Below are 21,705 nucleotides of genomic sequence, written 5' to 3'. Positions count from 1 at the left end.
TAGTGTCATTCTGACCACAACCAGTGGCCAAAATTAGTGCAGCCACTTATCTCCAGAGTGCAGTCTCAGCATTTGGGAGGGGGGTGGGCTGAGGACCCCTCCTCAGTTCACATGACCTTACCTGCTACAACTCCAGGAGAGGTTCCTGGGTCTAACCCAGGTAATGGATTGTTTCCTCCCCAGATGGCACTGTTCAGCTCCCTGTGGCAAGCACAACTCCCTATAATTCTGCCACCTGGGGACCAGGTGTAGATGAGGGTTGGGAAGGAAATACTCTGTACAAATGGCCCAGTGGACAGGAGGCATTTATTCCTCACCTAAGTTTGCTCCTAATTGCATCAAAACTGTTAACAAATCTGGCTCTGCCTCCACTGAAGCGTCGAGGGGAGAGGAATGCCCACCCTACTTCGTCTTCTTTAAGGGTTTTTAAGCTTTGACATTGTTTCTAGGCCCTTTGTTTTAGACATCTTGCATTTTCTGAATTTGTCTCATGCCACTGTTTATGCCTCTGTTTGAGCTGAAGTCCCCAGACTGCTGAGTGACTGGATGTGTCAAACCACTCCATTAGCTTCCACTGCAACACTCAACTCTTAGCTCTCAGGAGACATCCTCCCTTCCCATAGGAGATGCTTGAGTGACCACCCCTCTCATCTCTCCTGGTTTGAGTGACATGTTGATGGACCTAAGTTTCTGAAAGGATTAAAAGTAACCCACCTATGCTATGTAGACGTTAAACCCAGTTTACTTTAGTTTTTCCTCATAAATGTGCATATTTGAGATCCCTTCCTTCTACCAGTTCTCCAAGACAGATAGTAGATAAATTTCCTATACTATAAATCATGAGGAAATTGAATCTTTGTTTTTATTCTAAGAAGCCCAAACACAAATTTTCATGAAAACTACATTGGAACAACCAGTTACAAGGAGCAATAGAACTGAATTTAAAGGACTACTACAAGTGGGGTTTGTCAATGCTGGTTGTTTTCCTAAGTGAGAACCAGCTATTCTGATAGAATTTCATTCTCCAAACCTTTAAAAGCACTTGGGGATTTTCTGTGCTAAAGTGCCTTTTGGAGAAATTTATAAGATGAGAAGAAACTGGAGAACAAAAATAAGAAACAAAGACCAAAACAATCCCAATACAGGTATCTCATGTGAAGGTGTCTCACAGTAAGCCTGTTGGACGTGTTATACAAGCTATGGAATATTCATCTTGTATCTCTGTGATATCTGCCTTTGCGTTCAGCTTTACTGAGCCTTGGAGGTTATCGTGTATTCCAGTTGTGTGAAATAAGTGCAACTGACAGGATTTAAAGGCTAAGAGTAACCTTTCTAATCCATCTATTCCCCATTCCCTGCCTTAGGCTATGCCTCTTCTGCAAGACTGTAAGACATCCTCGCGCCTCTGACGGGAGCTGTGCTTATTTCTTGAATGTCAGTCAAAACCTTGTTCCTTTAGGAGGTGGAGAAATGCAAGTTTCTCCTTCTGACTAAATGGAAAACAGCTATAAAAATTTTTGAGAATAAATTGAGCATTTGTATTTTTGACAAGTGTGCTTAACTTTTTTGCTTCTTTACTTTTGTAGGTCAGAAATATAATTTAGGGTTCTTTTCTGTTTTATATTAGATTAATTAAAAAATTAATTTGGAATTAAACATATGTGTAAAGATGAATTAATTGAAATTTTTACTTAAATAAACCTTTCAATTGTGAGTAATAGCCTTGTGCTAGACATTGTTCTAGGTGTAGGGGATACAAAACAGAAATGCTGGAGCTTGTAGAAATAGGAGATAAATACATGTATAAGTCATGAAGTGGTAAGTGCTATGAAGAAGACTAAAGCAAAGTTAGGAAACAGAATAATAGGTTTTGGGAAGTGTCAGGGAAGGCCTCTCTAATTAAGTGTTATCTGAGTGGAAGTTTGATGGATGTGAGGGGGGGTCTGTGCTGATACTTTGACCAGTTTGGTTGACAATACTTTAAAAACATAACATGAGAGACCAAGGGAGAAAGCAGTCCACTAGTTAAGAGGCTGTCATAGTTAAGTCTAGGGAGATAGAGTGGATTGGACTAGAGTGATAATAGTGGAAGTAGAGAGCAATGATTGGATTGTGGACCTGTTTTGAAGACAGAACTTATAGGAATGCCTGATGGATTGGATGTGAAATATGGGGAAAATAAAGTCAAGAATGATACTTTGGTTTTAACCTAAATAACTAGTTTCTGTTTTCTCAGATGGTAGGATTGGGAGAAGAACCTGCTTGGTAGGTGGTGAAATGATCAAGAATTCAGTTTGGGGCATGTGTGGTCTGAACTGTCCACTGGACATCCAAGTGACCACCTGATGAGGTAGTTGGGCATAGAGTCTGGGGTTCAAGGTGTGATTTTGGGGCAGGAGAAGTAACCTGAGGTGACATGAGTATGTGGGTGATATTAAAGCCGGAGGATTGCATGAGACCATCCATGGAGTGAATGGAGAGAGGTGGGAACAAGTCTGAGGATGGAGCTCTGAGCATCTCCAAAGCAGAGGTTGGGAAGGAAAGTGGCTTGTGACATAAAAGAAAGCCAAGAAGAAATGCTGTCCCAGACTCAAGGGGTAGAAGAAATCATTCCAAGAGGGTACACAATCACCTTTGTTTAATGGCTGTTTAGCCAGGGTCAAATTAAATACTGAGAAATGGCCATTGGATTTAGAAGCATATACATCACTGATTTCCTTGATGAAATTATTCTTAATGGAACAATGGGAAGAAAACTTCAAAGGAATGGGTACAAGGAAAAGCAGAGCAGAGCAAATGGCAGCAGGGTAAGAGGACAATTTCGTAGAGAGTTTTATAAAGAAGGGGAGGGAGGGGCTGGGGAGATAGCTCAGTCGGTAGAGTGCTTGCCTTGTAAGCACAAGGCCCTGGGTTCGATACCCAGCACCCAAAAAAAAAAAAAAAAAAAAATGAAGGGGAGGGAATAGGGAGGAGCTGTGGAATCAAGGGAAGGGCTTTCTATTTCTCACTAAAAATGATACAACAGGGGGCAAGAATGGAGGAAGGAAGGACTGTATAGAGGGAAAAGAGGGGTGAGAGGGGTGGGGGGGGGAAGGGAAAAATAACAGAATGAATCAAACAACATTACCCTATGTAAATTTATGATTACACAAATGGTATGCCTTTACTCCATGTACAAACAGAGAAACAACATGTATCCCATTTGTTTACAATTAAAAAAAAAAGATACAACAGCATATTTCTATGCCAAAGGGAACTATCATCCAGGAGAAAGAGAATAATTCAGTGGTGAAGAAATGAGAGGGAACAGTTAAAGGCAAAAGGGGTTGAGATCAAGTGTACCAGTGGAGTATTGGGGAAACCAAAATGTGCTGCTACAGGTAGAGGCGGGTTGGTAGGTTTGGAGGAAGTCCTTGGAAGGTTAGTAGGTGAAAATATGACAGAGGAGTTGGAGGCTGAGGCAAAAGGAGCACTTGTAACATAACAGAGTGGAAGAGTGAATTGGCAACATCAGTGTTGCTTATGCTTCCCTGTGCATCAAAACCACCCTGGGCTTTGTCAAAACACAGGTTAAATCACTTTGAAGTTTTCTGATTGAGTAGATCTTATAGGCACCCAAGAGTTTCCAATTTTCACTGGTTTCCAGAAGATGGTGTGCTTCTGGCCCAGAGGCCAGAATTTGGGGCCCACTGGACAGTTGGGATGGGTGACAGGGGCAGCACTAAAGGCTGTCTGGCACCTGGAGGTCATGCATGAAAAGTGAATTTGTCAGCATGGTTGTTTGTCCCTGTCCTGCCCTGTTCCATGGCTCAAGAGCTGTCAGCAGTAGGCAGCTAGTTGGGCTTAATCAATAAAAAAAAAAAAAAAAAAAAAAAAAAAGCAAAGAATTGATATCACTAGGATACTTGGGAAGATTTACTTCTCTGTGATGTCTTTGTATCCTGAAAATGCAATGTATCTCCTTTATTATAAATAGAAAGGATTAGAGGTTGAGAAAGAGTAAAATGAGTGTTTGTGATCAAAATATACTGTTGTAGGGCTTAGAAGTAAAATGGAATAATAGCCACCTCTGGCCTCAAGGGAAGGAGAAATTTAAGTCCTTTCCCCTAAAATACCTGTTTACTACATTGTTTCTATGATCTACTAAAGAGCAAGATTCTGAAATTTACTTTGAAAAACTCAATTCCTTTATATGCTATAAGGTTATGTCACAAACTGAATTTTAAGAGGATTATGATATTCTTTGAAAATCTTCATATCCTCCTACAAAAAAATAAGTAGTAATATACATAACTTTACACAAAGGAAATGAGTATTGGTCCACGCAGTAAAGAGAAAACTGAGCTGTTAAGAGTGAAGACTGCATCTTACTAATCAAAATAGAAAGAAAAGAACTGACTTAATTCAGAACAGTATTAATTCAGATGAATATGTTTAGCAGCAATTTAAATTTAGTATGTTATATTTACACATTAAGCAATATTATATAAGATTTTTAATGTAGCTGATGGTCTTCTTTTTATTGAAAAACAAAACAGATTTTGTTGGAGCCAGGAGTGATCCAGGACGTCTTAGCAGCTGGCAGTCACCTACAGCTGTTGGAGCTTCTCAACTTATGTTCCCACTATCTCATTCAGGTATGTGAACTTGCCAACTGATAATGTGCCCTTCACATTCCCTTCCACTGTAGTTGTAAGCTGTCCCACTAACTGGAGCCCAATGACAGATAATATGTGTAGATGGTGGCGGGGGGTGACCTGTGGTGGTACAAGTTCTCCAGGGCACAAGTTGAGAGTTTCCTAAGAGGGTCGCTGCAGTTCTTGTGTCTGCACACTTGGATGTTCCCCTCCATCCTCTCTTCCCACCCCAGGCCCCCACTACCCTCAGGCATCAGATTAACTCAACAACCATGCCCAGGCTTCTCCATGGGGTCCTGGGGGGATGACACTTGAAAGTATCTTGGGCTGAAGTAATGTTGTCTGGTTTTGGAAACAACCACAAATATTAGAGAAGTCCAATAGTAACTAACAGTAGCTAATGCATCACAAAGCCATATATGATTAATTACCATGTAAACTTCCCAGGTGGTAAAAGCTGAAGAAGGAACCTGTAAGCTGTGTATCCTTGCTTCCCTGATTTGATGGCCCTGTGAGGTTGGAGGGGGAGAGAGAATTTCCATACACCGAGCACCTACTCTGTATTCACAGATGTTTCACATTCAGCCCTCACAACAATTTTGCACATTTTTAAAAATAAAAAAATCAAAAAATTGAAATATGCTCTATTTGCTTGAGGCAATTTGACTAGTAATTGGTCAGCCTTCTGATTCCAAAGGCCTTTTACCCCCTTGGATAAAAACTCTGTCAGGTAGGAAGATACAGGACATGTTAGGCTACCACATAGCTGGGAGACTTTCTTATTTTACAGAAAGCTAAGAAATTATTTCCTGTTTTAGGATTCTTCCATTTCCCCCACTGGTTTCACTTTTACTTGCAATTATTACAGCATTATAACAGCAATGAAAATTAATTTGAAAAACAATAAATCAACACAATTTAATTTTATTATCTTCATGCATGTGACATAATATTAGTGAACAGAAAAATCCTGTTTGTTTTCCTGCCCAATTACTTTATTTTCTTTGCTAGAATTTTAGAATTTTCTCTAATTCTAAATATGTCCTTTATTATTGACTTCTGTTTCTCACTAGGTAATTTACAAAGCTCTTTCTCATACAGCATCTTATTTCATCTTCCTACCAGTGCTGGGAAATAGGAACCAGTGCTTCCCGGGGAGACCATGAGAGGAATGTCAGCCATGCTCACCTTAGGAGCAATTCAAACACAGTATATGAAATTTTTATCATTATCTCGGCACATTTAATCTTGACAGTAAATGTTTAACTTTTTTTCTAATCTATTTTCCTTCCTTTTCCCCTCAATATTGTTGGGTGGTATGGGAATGTTCCAATTCCTTTCTGGCAGTAGCAAATGGGAATCATATAGAAAGGTTACAAGACTTTGAAAGTGTGTATTTGACTTGTGAAATTGAAGTTACTTTTATTTGACATTTCTACATCCAATACTGCAACTTGAGCTTTAAGCATCCTCGCCTGATTCGCTTTTTCCATGGTAGATAATAACCAGTGATGATAAGTTTGGTTTGAGTCCTAATTATCATGATGCACATTATAAATGGTGTGTATATACAGGTATGTGTGTGTATATCTATGTGTGTGTATATCTTTTCTGTAAGTGGGAATTTCAAATGAATATTAGATGCTTACGTGTATTTTGCGCTGCCCCATTAGAGGAATTTTTTGAGTTACTACTCAGTGACTTGTACTCTTTGGCATTGAACTCTTGTGCTTTGTTAGTTTGCTGAGGTGAAAGTGAAATTAGTGTACAGATATATTTTTGTGGCAGTTATTATTCAGCCTTCTTGCACAGTGGTTGAAACTTTCATTCTTTTCACAAAAAATGTTTCTATTTTATTTTCTTTACTTTTCCCTTTTATTTATGATTATTTCAAGATCTTGAACTTGTAGAAGGAAACTTAAACTACGTGAGAACCAAAACCATGTGTATATAGAAACCTGCATTACTTTAGCCTTTTAAAAGTATATATCCTCCTTCTCTCTCAGTATAAAACTTTTTATTAGATTAGTCTTCTTTTATATTTTGACACAATCTTAAAGCTGTACATATTTACTATTTTTTTGGCAATATTACTCAACTGATTTTTAATTTCATGTGGGACCATTTTATTGAACATATGAAAATATTTTTTGTTAAAATGAAAAGTCCCTAATGCTTAAAATGTATGAGAAGGTCTAGTCTGCTAATCAATAAAAACTGATGTATTCTCCATTCTTTGGTACTTTGCTCAAGTGGGGAGTTTTTGAAATCATTCTCCTCACTAAGATGTCTGGTATTGTTATGTTGTTCTTAAATTTCCATCATGTTTTTGGTTTCCCTGCTGGAAATGTGAAGGGTAGACCCATCCTCTAAGACCCCCTGTTATCCTTCCATGCTCATTACAAAGTGTGTCCAAGGAGAAGCCTTGGTGGATCTTCCCTGAGCCTCCCTGGACATCAGCTGTTATCTTGGCCTGAAGCGCCTCTGAATACCTGTAAATACTTCTGCTGCCCCTGCCCACATCCTTCCCAAAATAGAAGAGACACCTTGAGTTCACTCTGTGGAGTCTTTTCTCTTGCTCATCCTCTGGCTAGCTGCTGAGGGTAGGAGCCCCAAACCCCAAGCCTCAGGAACAGTGCCCCTCTGTGTCAACAAAGATAGCTATTGAACTAGCCCCCTAGGCTGTGAGGCCTTCACACAGGTTCTCAAAGAATGTTTGTGGAAACAAGGGATAGGCTGATATGGCAGGGAGGTGGCCCCAACAGTTAAGGGCTGTCAAATCCAGTTAAGGGATTTACAAACAACCTTTCAAGTCTGCATCCTTTCTTGCCAACTTTGCAGTGGGATTCCACAGGACTCTCTCCTATATAGCCTGTCATGAAAGTGTATTAAGACCTTTCAGACTTTTGTCTGCTATTTGAAATTCACCTAGATTCAGTCCCAAATGCAATGTGAAAGCTTCTTTCCCTTTTCCTTGTTCTTTGTGTTTTTCCAGAAATTTCACCAGAAAGATGCTCTGATTCATTAAAGAGCAGTTACTATCTTTAAAATAGGTTCTGACAAAATGCACGAATGACCTTGCTTTTTGAGTTTGTGTTGACATACTTTTCATTCACTGTTTTAAATATTGTTAAGGAAACTCTGAGATAACAGCTTCCAGAGTGATGGGCTACACATACAGTTTCCAAAATGTCGAATGGTATACTGAGTTCCTCATATAAATGTTATAAACTTTTTGAATCTGGTTTGGTTTTCCAAACACTGATTTTTTTTTCCTAGTCAATTTCTAACTAACTGCTGAATATATCCACCTAAGTATCACATGGGCAATTCAAACTTCATATATGAAAACCTGCCCTTCTCTCTACTGACAGTACATTGATCTGCTTGTTGCCTAGAAACCTGAACAGTTTTTGATGCTTTCCTTACCACCCTATCCAGTCAGTCACCAAATTAGGCAGAGTATACTCACAGATGTCTCACACACTTGATCCTTTTCTCCAGCACTAAAGTTACTGCCTTTCTTTAAACCCTCACCCTTCTTACATAAAGGCTACAATTAGGTCATAATATTCTCCTAAGGAATTTGCTTCTATCTATACTCTGTCCAGGTCAAACCATAGTCCCTTGAGCATCATTATCTTTCCCATGGAAGGGAATCAACATTTATGGAGGACCTACCAGTGCTGAGTGTTTGGCAAGGACTCGATTTTCCATTCTGTTAAGTAACCTCTTAAGGCAGGTGGGTGTTAACATTTTTTTTACAGATGGGATAATTTTGATTCCTAAGGAAGGTGTTGCTCTTGTTTGGAAACTTCCATCAACTACCCCAATGACCATTCCACTGCTTTAAGTCATGTATAGAAATCCTCAGCTCTATGTGCATAGCCAGGCTGATTCCTCCCCAGCCTCATCTCCAACCATAATGCCTTTCCCAGCCCACTTTTTTCTAGACCCCAAGGCAGACCTTCCATATTGGTACTTGTCATCAGGGGAAAGGACCAGGTGGTGGAGATTTTCAGTGGCAGGCAGAGGCTTTCCTTCTGTCTTAGATGGTAATGAGGGGCAAAAGTGAGTGGGGAAAACACACACACACACACACACACACACACACACACACACACACACCATGTCCTCTGCTGATACGCAAGGTCATAAGATCAGGGGTATTAATCCCTGGACTCTGTGTGGTAGCCCCTGAAAGTGATGCATTAGGAGCCACGTGCTTTGCTGAAGATATGCCATTTTTTTGTAGACAGTCAGCCTTCTATAAAACAAAAACAAAAACAAAACAAAAACTGCTCTCTATACTTTGTACCACCTCCCCCAAATAATATAGCTATTGCTTGAATAGCTAGTGTTCTTTCTGTTCACAAGGTATTATAGCCTTTATAAAGAAATGCAACTTGAATGTATTAATAAGAAAGAACATCACATAGACTTTTCCAATAAAACAAGCAAAGTAGTGAATACATAAACTCCCTTTGAAAGGAATGTACTTCTAATATCTATTCCCAGGCAGCAGGTGGCAGTGTGAATCCACCGGATTTCAGTAGTTAATTTAAAGCAAAAATCAGAAAAAATGAAAAGAAAAATTATTTATTTTGCTACATATTAGTCTTCTGACCTAATCAGTAAAAAAGTCATTATTCACACCACACTGGGCAATATGCATTGTAATTTTTAACAAATAATAGGAAACTGTTAATGTGTTCACAGGAAATACAGTTTTGTCTTGGACTTCTGTGGTCATTTATCACCGCACTTTGTGAAATCACTCATTTGTTCTAATTTGAATGTAAATGACTCTAAGGTTTTACAAATAAGGTGACAGACTCACATAAATGTAATTGCAGGGTTCATCTCCCTCTTTTTATATATCACTCATTAGGTTATGAATTAAATACATCGTATTAAACCAGGGGCATGTCCAATGATGATATTGTAATGGCAAATTACTCTATGCTATTAGAGGTGTATTTTTTATTCATGGACATTAATTTGTCATTAAGCAGCATTAGTTTAGCACTTTTATGTGAAAGACGTGACCTGCAAGAGGAGACGTGCTGCTGGGATGTAAAAGGAAAGGGATGCCAGGACTATAGGTAGAGCGTTTTATCACTGTAGGGAAAACAGAGAGGGGTGCTTGTTTCATTTGTTTTGTTTTCTACTTTTACAAGCATGAAAGATCATTTCCTGTGGATTGAAGGCATTGGTCTGTTTACACTGTGCAATTTGGATCATCTCGCCTATTGAAGCCCAAACCATTACCCTGAGAACTAATGTGAAGGGGAAGCTGGGAAGCAGTTAGCCTCTTCCTCCATGACTGATGTGTATCCAGCATCCCCATCTTCATTCAGTTTTACACCCAGGGGGCTACAGGAAAAATTGGTCATGTTCCCTCTTCAGTGAAGGTCCAAATTTAGAGAACGTTATATGTTATTCGTTCATGAGGGTGCTGGGATGATTCTGAGTAGTTTTGTACTTTTTAAAACTGTTGTTATAACAGTGATTTCACTTTTTTTTTTAACTAAGCATTATTTTTCTACTTTAAATTTTGTGAAGCACTGGATATTTAAAATCCCTTCACCAAAGCTGAAAGTATCTGAGCCTTGTGTCTTTCTGCTGTGGCACCATTCTTTGCAGGATTTAAAGTGGTTAGAAAATGGCTCACCACCTCCAGTTATACTGCTTTGCACCAGTTTTTAATCTTAGCCTTCTCTCACTTCACACTGTATGAGCTCAGTCTGTTCTATAATCTTTCCCTGCTTGTTAAATATTGAAATTTTATATTATAGTAGAAAAAAATATATTAGTAGCCTCCCATTAGTTTTGCCCACTGAATACACTTTCTTGAAGTTGGACATGCTTTCTTTAGGGGTTGAATGACATGCTTCCTTTAGGAGTTGAATTTGACACTGAGGCATTTACACAATTTACAGTATTATAATAGAGTATCACTTTTTAACTAAGTAATGCCGTAATGACTTATAGGTTATTTCACCTAAACAATATATTATTATAATTTTAATTATTAAATCAACCATATTGCCCAAATACATAATATATAGTGGGTGTTCTGAATAGAATGATTTATCTTCAAGGTTCAGAAGAAGTTATAACTCACGCTCATTTTTCTCCAACACTAAACCACTTTTTCTACATTAGAGAAGAAAAATGATTGCACCAAAATATATATTTAATATGCCCATAATCAAATACACTAACTGCATACCATTCCATAGTTCATCAGTGCTGATACCCTTGTGCTTAGAGAAAGTTCAGAAGTATAATGTTTGGAAAATATATAATAAATATAATCTTTTGGTTTTTTTAAGTCAGTGAAAATAATCAGGAAGGGTAGAAATGTAATCAGACCCATTAAATCATAGCCAACTACTAATTATTTGTTCTAATCAAGAGTATTTGCTATCTGGCATGGGTAATCCAGAATATCATATTTGCCAAATATCATTCCTATTTGGCTCTGAAATGCATCATAAGATCTTTAGTAGCCATTTTAGGGCCCCAATTAATTTTTTCATGTGCTATTATGTTGACTTTCATTTCCCAAGCCCACAGCAAAGGATGCCAGAGGCATGGGGAAGTCATTTTGGCATTTTAGTTTGTTATGTGGAAAATCTAGGACTGCTTGTATTTTCTTTGTGAGGTTTTAAAGACAGAAAGGAAATCTTAAAGGATTTTTCTGATGTTCATAATTTCCTTTCTAACTGTTGTTAGCTGGGCAATTTAAAAATCACATTCAGCATCATTTTTCTTCTCAAAAATAAAATGTTTTACAGGGTGCGGTGGCCCACACTTGTAATCCCAATGACTCAGGAGGCTGAGGCAGGAGGATTGCAAGTTTGATCAATCTCAAGTTCAGCAATTTAGTGAGACCCTGAACAAGTTGGTGAGATCCTGTCTCAAAACCAAAAATAAAGAGGGCTGGGGATGTGTCTCAGTGGTAAAGCACCCCTGGATTCAAATCCCCAGTACCAAATAAAATAAACTAAAATGTTTCCAGTAATTTACAAGAGCTATAGTTCAGAATGAACAATCAGGCAAAAAAATATCAATTACACTTAATTGCATTATTAATACTTGGATTTCTACTTGTTATCCTCACATCCATCTCAAGCGTATGCTTCTCTTTCCCTTTTCATAAGGGACCATCATCCTTTTAGTCACCCAAACCAAAAACCTTGGCATTTAAAGGGCTAGGTTCAGGCACTGTCCTCCATTTCCTGCTTACAGACTAGTTTTCCAATCCTGTCTTTCTTGTCTCCCTAATGTACCCTACTAGTATTGTACCCCAAGGATAACATGCCTTATCATCTCTAAGCCAACTGTCCCCTGGATATTCCACAGGAAACTAATCTTCACAAGTGTAAGTCCAAGTCAGAAACACAGGAGTCATCCTAGAACCTCCCACCCCTCTGTGTCAACATACACCATCACCAAACCTTTGAACTCTACCCCTTAACTTTTAAATTTCTCTTTCTTTTCCCATTACCACTGTCTTAATCCAGATCTCCATTACTTAGTTCCTGGACTAAAGAAACTTCTTGCAAACCAATGAACCTGCCTTCACTCTTATCCTCCTCCAAAATTCTGTTTGATTGATTTTGAAAAGTATTTTTTTAATCCATGAAAAATTCTGTTTGATTTTTTTTTTAAATAACAACCTGATCATGTCGCGCTTTTGCTTAAAATCATTCATTATTTAGTGGTTCACTATAGCCTTCAGGATAAGGTTCTCTTAATTTGGCACACAAAGCCTACCTTTATTATGAAACTTCCTGTCCTTTTAACTTTACTATGCTTTGACAATTTATTGCTTAGGTGCTGTGCCTGTACCTAAACTGAATTACATGAAGCCTCCTCCTCCTTGGATTATTTTCCCCTCATATTGTCACCTTCTGAATTCCTACTTAACCTTTGAGTACTTGGCTCACATATTACTCCTTTTCACATTGCCAATTCAGTTTACCCATTTGGCATTAGAGTTCGCTGATTTAATTTGAGCAGTCTTCTGGGAGGCTGATCACAATGTATTGTGCTGATTTACTTATCTATCTCCTTGTGATACTAGTTCATGTCCCAGAGGTGTATGAAACTGTGCAAGTTACTTACCCTCTTTGCCCTTCAATCCTCATCTGTGACATATATACAGTATCCTTTATGCAATCTACCCCTTAGGGACATTGAAAGGTTCTATGGTATAGTGCATGCAAAGTATCCTACAACACAGTATCCTATATTAGTAGGTGCCCTGGAAACCAAAACCAATATAATGGGATATTTCGCTTGTGCTAATATGCTGAGTCAGCTCTGCTGAACTTTGAAACAGCATTTTCAGCACACGGTGACTGGGGCCAGAATTATCCATTGTTGATGATGGCTGTGTTGTTATGCTTGCTCCCTACTAGATTTTCAGCTTACCAGAGACGTTCCCAAGGAGGAATATAAAATTATTCATGAGCCTTGGATATTATGCATACAATTGATTATGAAAATGTACTAGTAACCTAATTGTGGAATTCCTCTGTTATACAGCACAAATATATTTAAATAGGCCTTCCAAAACTCTAAGAATTAGAGCCTGCTGCAGATTTTTTCCCTTGTATTTGTTGAATTGCTGCTAATATTTTGTTCTTATTTAATCAGATTGTATCATATGCATATTTATATTTCTATATGAATATGTAGTTAGTTACTTATAGTTGTTCCAACATTTACATGTTTGTATACAAATACACCTGTTTATATATTCATACATTCACCTACTTATATATTTATACATATAAAAATACCTGGTTTTACATTATTTTATCATATCACAAATAATCTGGCCTGCATTGTCAATGAGGTGCTCATTTTTTTTCCTTCCATAACAATTAGACATTAGCCCATTGACTCTAACAAGGTATTGAGAACATTTGCAATCCCTGTATATACATGATAAACATGGTAATTTATTTCCCTACATGATTCATCCCAAGGCTATTAGGAGGCTTGGGCTTTGTTTATTTGTTGGTTTGTTTTAACCTGTTCCAAAAGGCCAGCCCCACACCTCACATCCACACCAGTGCCCTTTAAGTTGCTTCCTCAACTCCTGGAGTATCACAGTCCTTTCCTGCAGCACCAGGTTGGGTAGTCACGTAATACGTTGATTTATAAATAGGTTGTAATCCAAATAGGGAACAGGTGGAATCACAACTGGGTATGGTGCCTTGGATATTAATGGCTTGGCTCAGCAGTGGAATATCTAAAGCTGTATACACTTTTTTTGTCTTAATTATGCATTCATTAAAAGCTTTTATACCCAACAGAATAAAGTAAATATTTTTTGATCTCCATAGTGTGCTCCCAGACTGTAGATTTGCACAGCAGGGTCTTGATAATCTGAATAAATTGTATTTCCCCAAGGAGTTTATCTTTCAAATAAGGTCATAAAGAAATGCAGCTCCCCCATCTTTAGATTTCTCTGTGTGCCTTTTCTGCTATGAGTAATATAGAGATTGAAAGCCAGAGTATATTATAATAAAACTTGCTCATGGTCCAGTATAGTGTCTTAGTCTGTTCTGCTTATTTATCTCTGGTGAAGCATTTTTTAAGTATAATAGAAATGAATGATTTTTTTTAGGATATTTGTAGAAAAATGAAGTACATGTTAGACATTCAGTATTTTCTTCCCTTTGCTCATCCAGTGAATGAAATTGATGGGATGGGCAAAGCTATAGTTTAAGTAATGTTGACAGCACTTTTAAGTGGAATATTGATCATGATAGCTGTTGTATGTTGAGCATCTACTATGTGGAAGGCACTTCACATACAATTCTAAAGTCCTTCATATGGATCTGTAATGCAGCATCACTCTTCCCAGTTTTCAGATGAGAAAATTAGACTTGGAGGGGGGATCCACGTGCTGAGGCATCCAGATGGGTCAACTCCAAGTCGTATGCTTTCCTACCATTCCAAACTGATGCCACTATGGTACAGCAAAGTGGGAACTTCAGCAGTTTAAGAGCTGACCGGCTGTGGTTTTGCACACTGACACACAGCAGCTCTGCTTACTGACATTTGACCATAGAGACTTACAGCAGCTAATAGGTACCTATAACAGATAACACAGAAGCAGAAGCAGGCAAGAAACAAAACAATGGGGACAGAACAATCTCCCTTTAGGCTTAATGCAGCAAAAGTCCCTAAACTGTATGAGCTCAAAGTCCTTAGGTTGTTGACAAACTTGTACCCACATAAGGAATGTAGAATGTACCCTCCAATATAATTGCATCAACTCCCCTGTTTCAATGTACCCAAAACTTGCTTATATATAAAAGTAAAAGCCCTGCTATGCTTAGAACTCAGACTTTGGGAATTATACCTCTGGACTATGGTGCTACTAATAAAGTGTTTCTTCTAGATCTTGGTGTCCTGAACTTCATTTCCTGCTGTACCACCAGCACCTTTGTCCCTACAATTCACAAACTAATGAAGGAGACTGAAAATACAAAACTAAAAAACTCAAATAAATGTGCACAGTTGGACATATATATTTCAGAGTCATAAAGAATGTGATGGCAGTGCACTCAATATTGTTTGGGAAGCTGAAAATAACATACAGTGTGAAAATTTCTGCCAGTAGCTTTTTTCCTTTTTCTAGGCTGCTGTATTTATCTCCAGAGTAGCTAACATTCCAGACATGTACCTTCATCTAAATTTTTAAATATTAAAATGTTTATTAAAATACATTTATTTAGTATTTAATAAATTGCTTATGTTTACAATAAAATATTTCACTGTTTAGAGAAGAATCTAGTTTTATTCTATTAAGAAATAAAAGTTAAATTTTTCTTGCCTTCATGTTGTACATCAATCAAAACTCACCAAGTTGGAACTTTGTGATGACAAGAGGAAAGATCTAAAGAAGTGAAGAGGCTGTCTGCACCTTGATGCACACACATCTGGTGACCGAAGGGTCAAACAAATGACACAAGCTGCTAGTGCTATTAAAAGTCGGAAGAGTAGACAGTCCTTCAAGCTAGAGTAGGCTGCCTTCAAGGAAATGGATTTCATCTGTGTCGTCCCCAGGAGGAGGAAGATAGTATTTATACCATAAAACTTCCCCTTTCTTACAAGCCTCTTTGTTGAATCAGTTTTTAAATGCTTTATAGAAAATAACTATTAGGGACAAATGGCACTTAGAGTTCTCCTCATAGTGCAAAGAAAAACTATAAGACAATTCATTTCCTCCTGAAAATATTCAATATTCTTGGCAAACAGAATGGTAAATCGATTTTTCTGATCATCACTAAATACCAAGAGAAATAGATTCTTTTCAACATTCTAGGAAGAGGGAAAGTCAGAAGATCCAGAATTCACCATGGAAGCTTGTTCTCATGTATCTGGCACCACAAGTGGGCATTCCATCAATTATTTGAAATATCAAATATTGACCAATTATTTGAAAAACTTGATAACTAGATAGCATCATCAGAGAATTTAAGCCAAGATCAATACCTGAGAGCCTCTTTCTCAGGGAACTGTAGGCGATCTGTTGTTTTGCCCAATTGTGAAGTCTGATCTGTATGTTATTTTCAATAAGGAAGAGGAATAACCAAACTGATATTTCCTCTTTCCATGTGAGGTCTTGGAGGGGCCTCACAACTTGTTACTTTTTTCATCCATAATTCAACAAATTTTTTTTAGTTACAATCTGTGAGAAGGCATTATGATTAGTGTTTTGCAGGATTCACAAATCCTAAAATGCAAACCTTCTTTTTACTGCTGATAGTTCCTGCCTCAAGATGGTTTGACTTATTATTTTTTGACTTTACTATAGTGTAAAAGTGATACATATTCAGTAGAAACCATACTTTGTATTTTGATATTTTCCATGGGCTGGCAATATGAGATAAGAAACTATGTAGTGATGCTGGACAAAAGCAACAAGTTGCAGCTCCCAATCATGAAGGTAAAAAACAGTATCCTGTGTTGCTGAGCAATGGTGTTTGGTAGGTTAGGTGTAGAAATGTACTTTCAACTTATGATATTTTCAGTTTATGATGGATTTATCAGGAGTTAACCCTTTCATAAGTCAGGGAACACCAGTAATTTATTAGGAATACTTTTAATGTTGGAAGATAAACTGTATGTATGAATAGCTTAATGACAGGTTATTTGGTATGTGCTAGGAGATGTGAAGTGGAAGACATCAGAGTTGCATCAGTAACAGAGTTTCCCAGTTACCTACCATTTCTTACTTGGCACTTGGTCCCAATAAGTAACTGATAAAATGTTTTCATCTCATTTTGATTGTTAAAAATCAAACCATTAAGATTGTTAAAAATCAAACCATTCTGGTTTTTATACGGAGTCAGTTTATCAGGCTATTTGGAATAGTTACAGGGGAGGTTTTTTAAAAAGAGGATTTCTTGATTTCATAGAAAGGGTGACTTTTCCTTGAGAGGAGTCCTTAAATTGTGATATAGTGTGAACAGGCTGTTATAACCTCAAGTTTCATGTGTGTTATTACATACCAGGCATAGAAACTCTGTCTCTGGACCACCTTTATCTATAGTAAAGCATTGACATGTGATAATTGGGGTGGTGTATTAAAGGAGGGATGTATCAGTGAAGGGCATCAGTAATTGAAAATGAAAGGTCATTATTATGTTGGTGAAATGCAGCATTGTTAATTAATCACATCTGTTGAATGTTATTACTAAAAAAAATTAGAATACTATTCAAATTGATTATCTCAAAGACTGAAAATTCAAGAAATCAAAATGGTATTACACTTATTTTAACCTTGAGAGAAGTTTAATATCACCTTCATCCCAAGTCATCGTTCTCTACACTGATAGCACATGTTGTTGATGCTTATTTTTCTTTCACAAGTCAGTGACATTCTCAGAACTAGATGAGGCAACAAGAGAAATAGCTATTATTAAGACTGTGTTTTGCACAGGTATTCTTAGTGCTAAGTCAAAGCATCTCCATCAGATTTCTGAATCTTGTCAGTTTAACAAGGACTCCTAGAATTAAGGCAGTGTGTTCTGGGACAGATATTGGGGACAAACTACAATAGATGCAATCACATGGTGACAGATATTTCCTGTGTTCTGTGTAATTCCTGTGCCAGGCACATGATTAAACTACAGTGCTGGGTGGGCAGGAACTTATTGACAAGCCAGGAAGCCATGGGGGTAGCCAAAACCAAAGACTATGTTTTAGAAATATGCATCATTGACTCCCATCTTGGATTGCTGTTGGCATACAAGACGTGTGTAAGCTAGGCTGTGGGTTATGTGCCGTGAATATGCACACCTTCACCATAAGACCTTTCCTGCCATCCCAAAAAGCACAGTGCAATGCAAGTAAGTCTGGGCGACATTATTCCAGGGGTAGGCTTAAAGCTACTCTAAAGTGTAAAACAGTTATTGTGTAAGCTTTGGTTATTTATTGTCACTATCTGCTTATTTGAGATATTGAGTGACACCTCACACTGATTGTGTTCCATTATACATGAGACCCATGAGGGGACCTCATTCTCTTGCTGCCTTCCATGGTGCTGGGAGAAGTGGCAGAAGGGCCACAGGATCAGCCTGTCATCTTCACACTGCCCATTCTTCCCACTCACGTCTTAACCACCTGATAATTTACTTCAAAAATGTAATTACCTCAATTACATTTACAATTAAAAAATGTAATTGAATATAACCCAAAATAAGGCAGTATTTGCCTTTCCCTTGCTTTCTTTTCCTTTTATTAGTTAATTTGGGGAATACCCCATTTAAGGATCTAATTAGGTAAACAGGCCATACAAAAAAATTGGATTTGGGAAATACATAGGGTTTAAAAATTACTGGATTTGGAAAACTGGTGTTTATTCTACAGCTAGTGCAACACCAGGGACATATTTTATGGCTCTTCTGTTATTTAACTTGTCACTCACACTATAAGAAACAAATATAAGGGAAAAAGAAGCCAAATATCCCTCAACCAAAGGAAAATAAATATTATTTAAAATATTCCCCAAAGAACAACCATGTATGCACCATAATTCTGAATGAAAACTAAATTTCAAGCAGGAAACTGTGACAGAAGTGAAACCTGTTTAGAAAGAAAAGAGAAAGATTGTCTTTTACTCAAGGGAGTTTCTCGTTTCTGAGTGGTAATTTCCATTCAAAACCACTGCCTCTTCCTGGGTGTTTATATTTTTAAAATCACAGAATGTACGAGAACTGAGATTTCATAATTAGAACAAATATCATTTGTGAAACTATTAAGATACTTTGATCTGAGTAGTCAATTGATAGAGGAAACAGTTCTTTCTTGGACTGAAAAAGAAAATTTTGGTGGACTGAAACATTTTTTTTTCTCATGGAAGAACAATTATATTGTGCTTGTTCATTAACACTTTCAACTCTAGTCATTATTACCAATTTTCCCAGTTGAAAAACTCAATAACTGCTGGCTTCGTCTTTGTGTATATTTGTAGGAAGCCCCAAAAGAAAAAAAGAAAGTCCAGGGAGGACAATGAAGTATGACCTAATTTGGGCAAGGTTCAGAATTGGATGTTGGAAAGACATGGGATATTCTGTTTTTGCCTAATTATAAGTAAACAGAAAAAGCTCATGGACATACTTTCATTAAGCACACATGTATTGAGCATCTGCTCCCTTCTAGATATCAGGGATGCATGAAGAGTGAAACATAATCCTTGCTACTAAGGAGTTTAAATTTGGTAGAGGAGATAGATCTGTAATCAGAGGTGCTTCAGGTGATGCACTAGAAATTTGCAGAGGGCAGAGAGCATAAGCAAAGGGCATGTGGTCAATTTGACCTGAGCCAGAGAAACTAAAAGGGTGAATAGGCTTGTTCATTCACCAAGTGTGGTTTGAGCCCCTTCCGTGTACCCAGCATTGTTTTAGGCACTCAGAACACCTCATTGAACAATGCAGACAGGTCCTTCTGCCCAAGGAATTACCTACTGAGAGGACTGGAAGGAGGAGACAAACACATTGTAAACAAGTACACAAGTAAATGCAGAAGACAATTACAGATGGTGAGGAAAAGCAGATAAAATGGGTAGTGTGATGGGGGTGCCGTGAGAGGAAGGGGGTTGGTAGTTAGGATGTTTAGACAGAACAGTGAAAACAGAATTCCTTATCCTTGGGATTTTAGCACATGCTGCTCTGTGGAACATTCTGCCTGCAATCCCATCATCATCTTGTTTTACCATACTCAGTTATGGTAAGGCCAAAAGATCAGGAGACAGTTGCTACTAAAAAAAAAAAAAAAAAAAAATAGATTGTTGCAGTTCTGAAGAGAAGGGGACATGCCACTCCATGCAGGGCCACATGGCAAAACCCTAGGGTTGGTCAAGAGGCAGAGGGAATGAGGAAGAAAAGTGAGCAAGAATCTTTATTGTGGCTTCTGCAGGAAGAAATGGGCAAGACAGGTGAGCATGCTTTTGAATAACTAGTTCCAATGGTTTGAGTGGACTCCTGGCATAGGGACGTCTCTGTTCCTCTGGTATTTGGCACTTGGATAATTAGGACAAAGGACTACTGCCTCCTGGGGTGTAGGAGCCAGACAGAGGCAGCTGTTCAGAGTTCTGGGTTGGTTAGTTTGCATGTGAAAGACATTTGAGTTTTCTAAGAATTGGTCATTTCTGGGAGAAGTAGTCTCTCCCAGTAAGCAAGACCCCAGATGCCAGAGCATCAAGAATACAGAAATAAGAAAATATAACTAATACACATTCCTCCTACCCTTTACCAAATTAAATTCTCCTCCTTCAGCTCTCAAATCCATATGGCTTCTCAGGGAAGCCTTTTTTAACTTTTCTCTCCAGGTCAAATCCCCTATTATAAGCTTTCATAGTCTTATAGTCTACCCTTTGTAACTTTTACCTCAATTATAATCTTCCATTTATTTTGACTATTTTAGAATTTATGACTCTTTCTTCCAGTAGACTATATACTCCTCAAGGCCTGGGCTTGTCTATTTTTGCTTGCTGTGTATTGTTAGTGTCTGCCATGGTCCTAGCACATGATGTAAATGTACAGATGTCTGTCACAGCTGGAGCCAAACCTGGGTGGGCAGGGTTGCTGCACATCAGGATGTGAAGATCAGCAGGGTCCAGGTCAAGGAAGCCTATGCAGAGTTTCTGAGTTTGGACTTTTTTCTATAAGGAACAGTAACCCACTTTTTGAGTTTTGAATAGATGATTAGTAATTTAATTTATAACACTGTTGCACGGTGTCCAGACAACAAATGATAAGAGACAGAAAAGAAATGCTAAAAAGGAATAAAAGAACTGGATGAATGTGTAGTATGAGAGAACATGAGCCAACTTTGAGGTTCCTGGTGTGGGTGGCTATATGTGGTTATTCTCCAATCGAGAGGATATAGGAGAAGATGCAGGTTCATGTAACCTAAGTTTGGTTTGGAAATACTGATTTCAGTGTGGTTGTGGGATATCCAAGAGAGGGTATCTTCTTATAAGCAGTTGGGAAAATGCATTTAGAACTTAGGAAAAGGTTTGGGTTAATAATATAGATGTGGGAAGCATTAATAAGCAATTGCTTTATAACTCAACTCTGTGGTTTTTACTTTGGTCATCTTTCTCCCTGACTTTATGGTGTACCTTTTTCAAGACTTGGATATCTAGAAGGAGTGCATTCTTCATGGTGTTTCCTTATATCAGTGATGAATTATGGTTTATGGATACCAAACAACATTGTTCAAATATACTTGTTGTTCTTGATCCTCATCCCCCAATCTGCTGTGTACTTTCCATGTGTCCAGCAGATATGCTTTTCATACATTATCTCTATGACAACCCTATGTGTTGGTTGAATTTTCCTCATTTTGTAAATGAGGAAAAATGGAAGCTCAGTGGTTGACCCAAGGTTCCCAACAACATAAATGTCAGAGATGGATTTGAACCAGATCTACCTAATTCCATAGGCCTTGCTTTTCTCTACCAGCTAGATCGCCTCTGAGTACCTGTGGTGGCTGCTGGTTTGTTCTTCCTTGGATTCAATTATTCTTT

The 21,705-nt window shown here is 38.0% G+C and overlaps 1 protein-coding gene across 6 annotated transcripts in view; it reads left to right on the top strand.

Annotated features, from left to right (window-relative positions):
- Klhl32 (kelch like family member 32) overlaps positions 1-21,705 on the top strand; it is a 196,769-nt gene that overhangs the window by 113,434 nt on the left and 61,630 nt on the right. For all 6 annotated transcript variants that reach the window (XM_047557879.1, XM_047557877.1, XM_047557876.1 and 3 more), the window contains one exon: positions 4,539-4,637. Coding sequence is in view for 5 of the 6 variants with exons in the window: in XM_047557877.1 (XP_047413833.1) it covers positions 4,539-4,637 (99 nt within the window). In the remaining variant the exon portion in view is untranslated. The remainder of the gene's footprint in view (positions 1-4,538; positions 4,638-21,705) is intronic.

This window comes from Sciurus carolinensis, chromosome 7 (genome assembly GCF_902686445.1).
Source record: "Sciurus carolinensis chromosome 7, mSciCar1.2, whole genome shotgun sequence".
Classification (NCBI taxonomy): Eukaryota; Metazoa; Chordata; class Mammalia; order Rodentia; family Sciuridae; genus Sciurus; species Sciurus carolinensis.
Note: the sequence above shows the minus strand (reverse complement) of the source record. Positions and strands in the feature narration are given on the sequence as shown.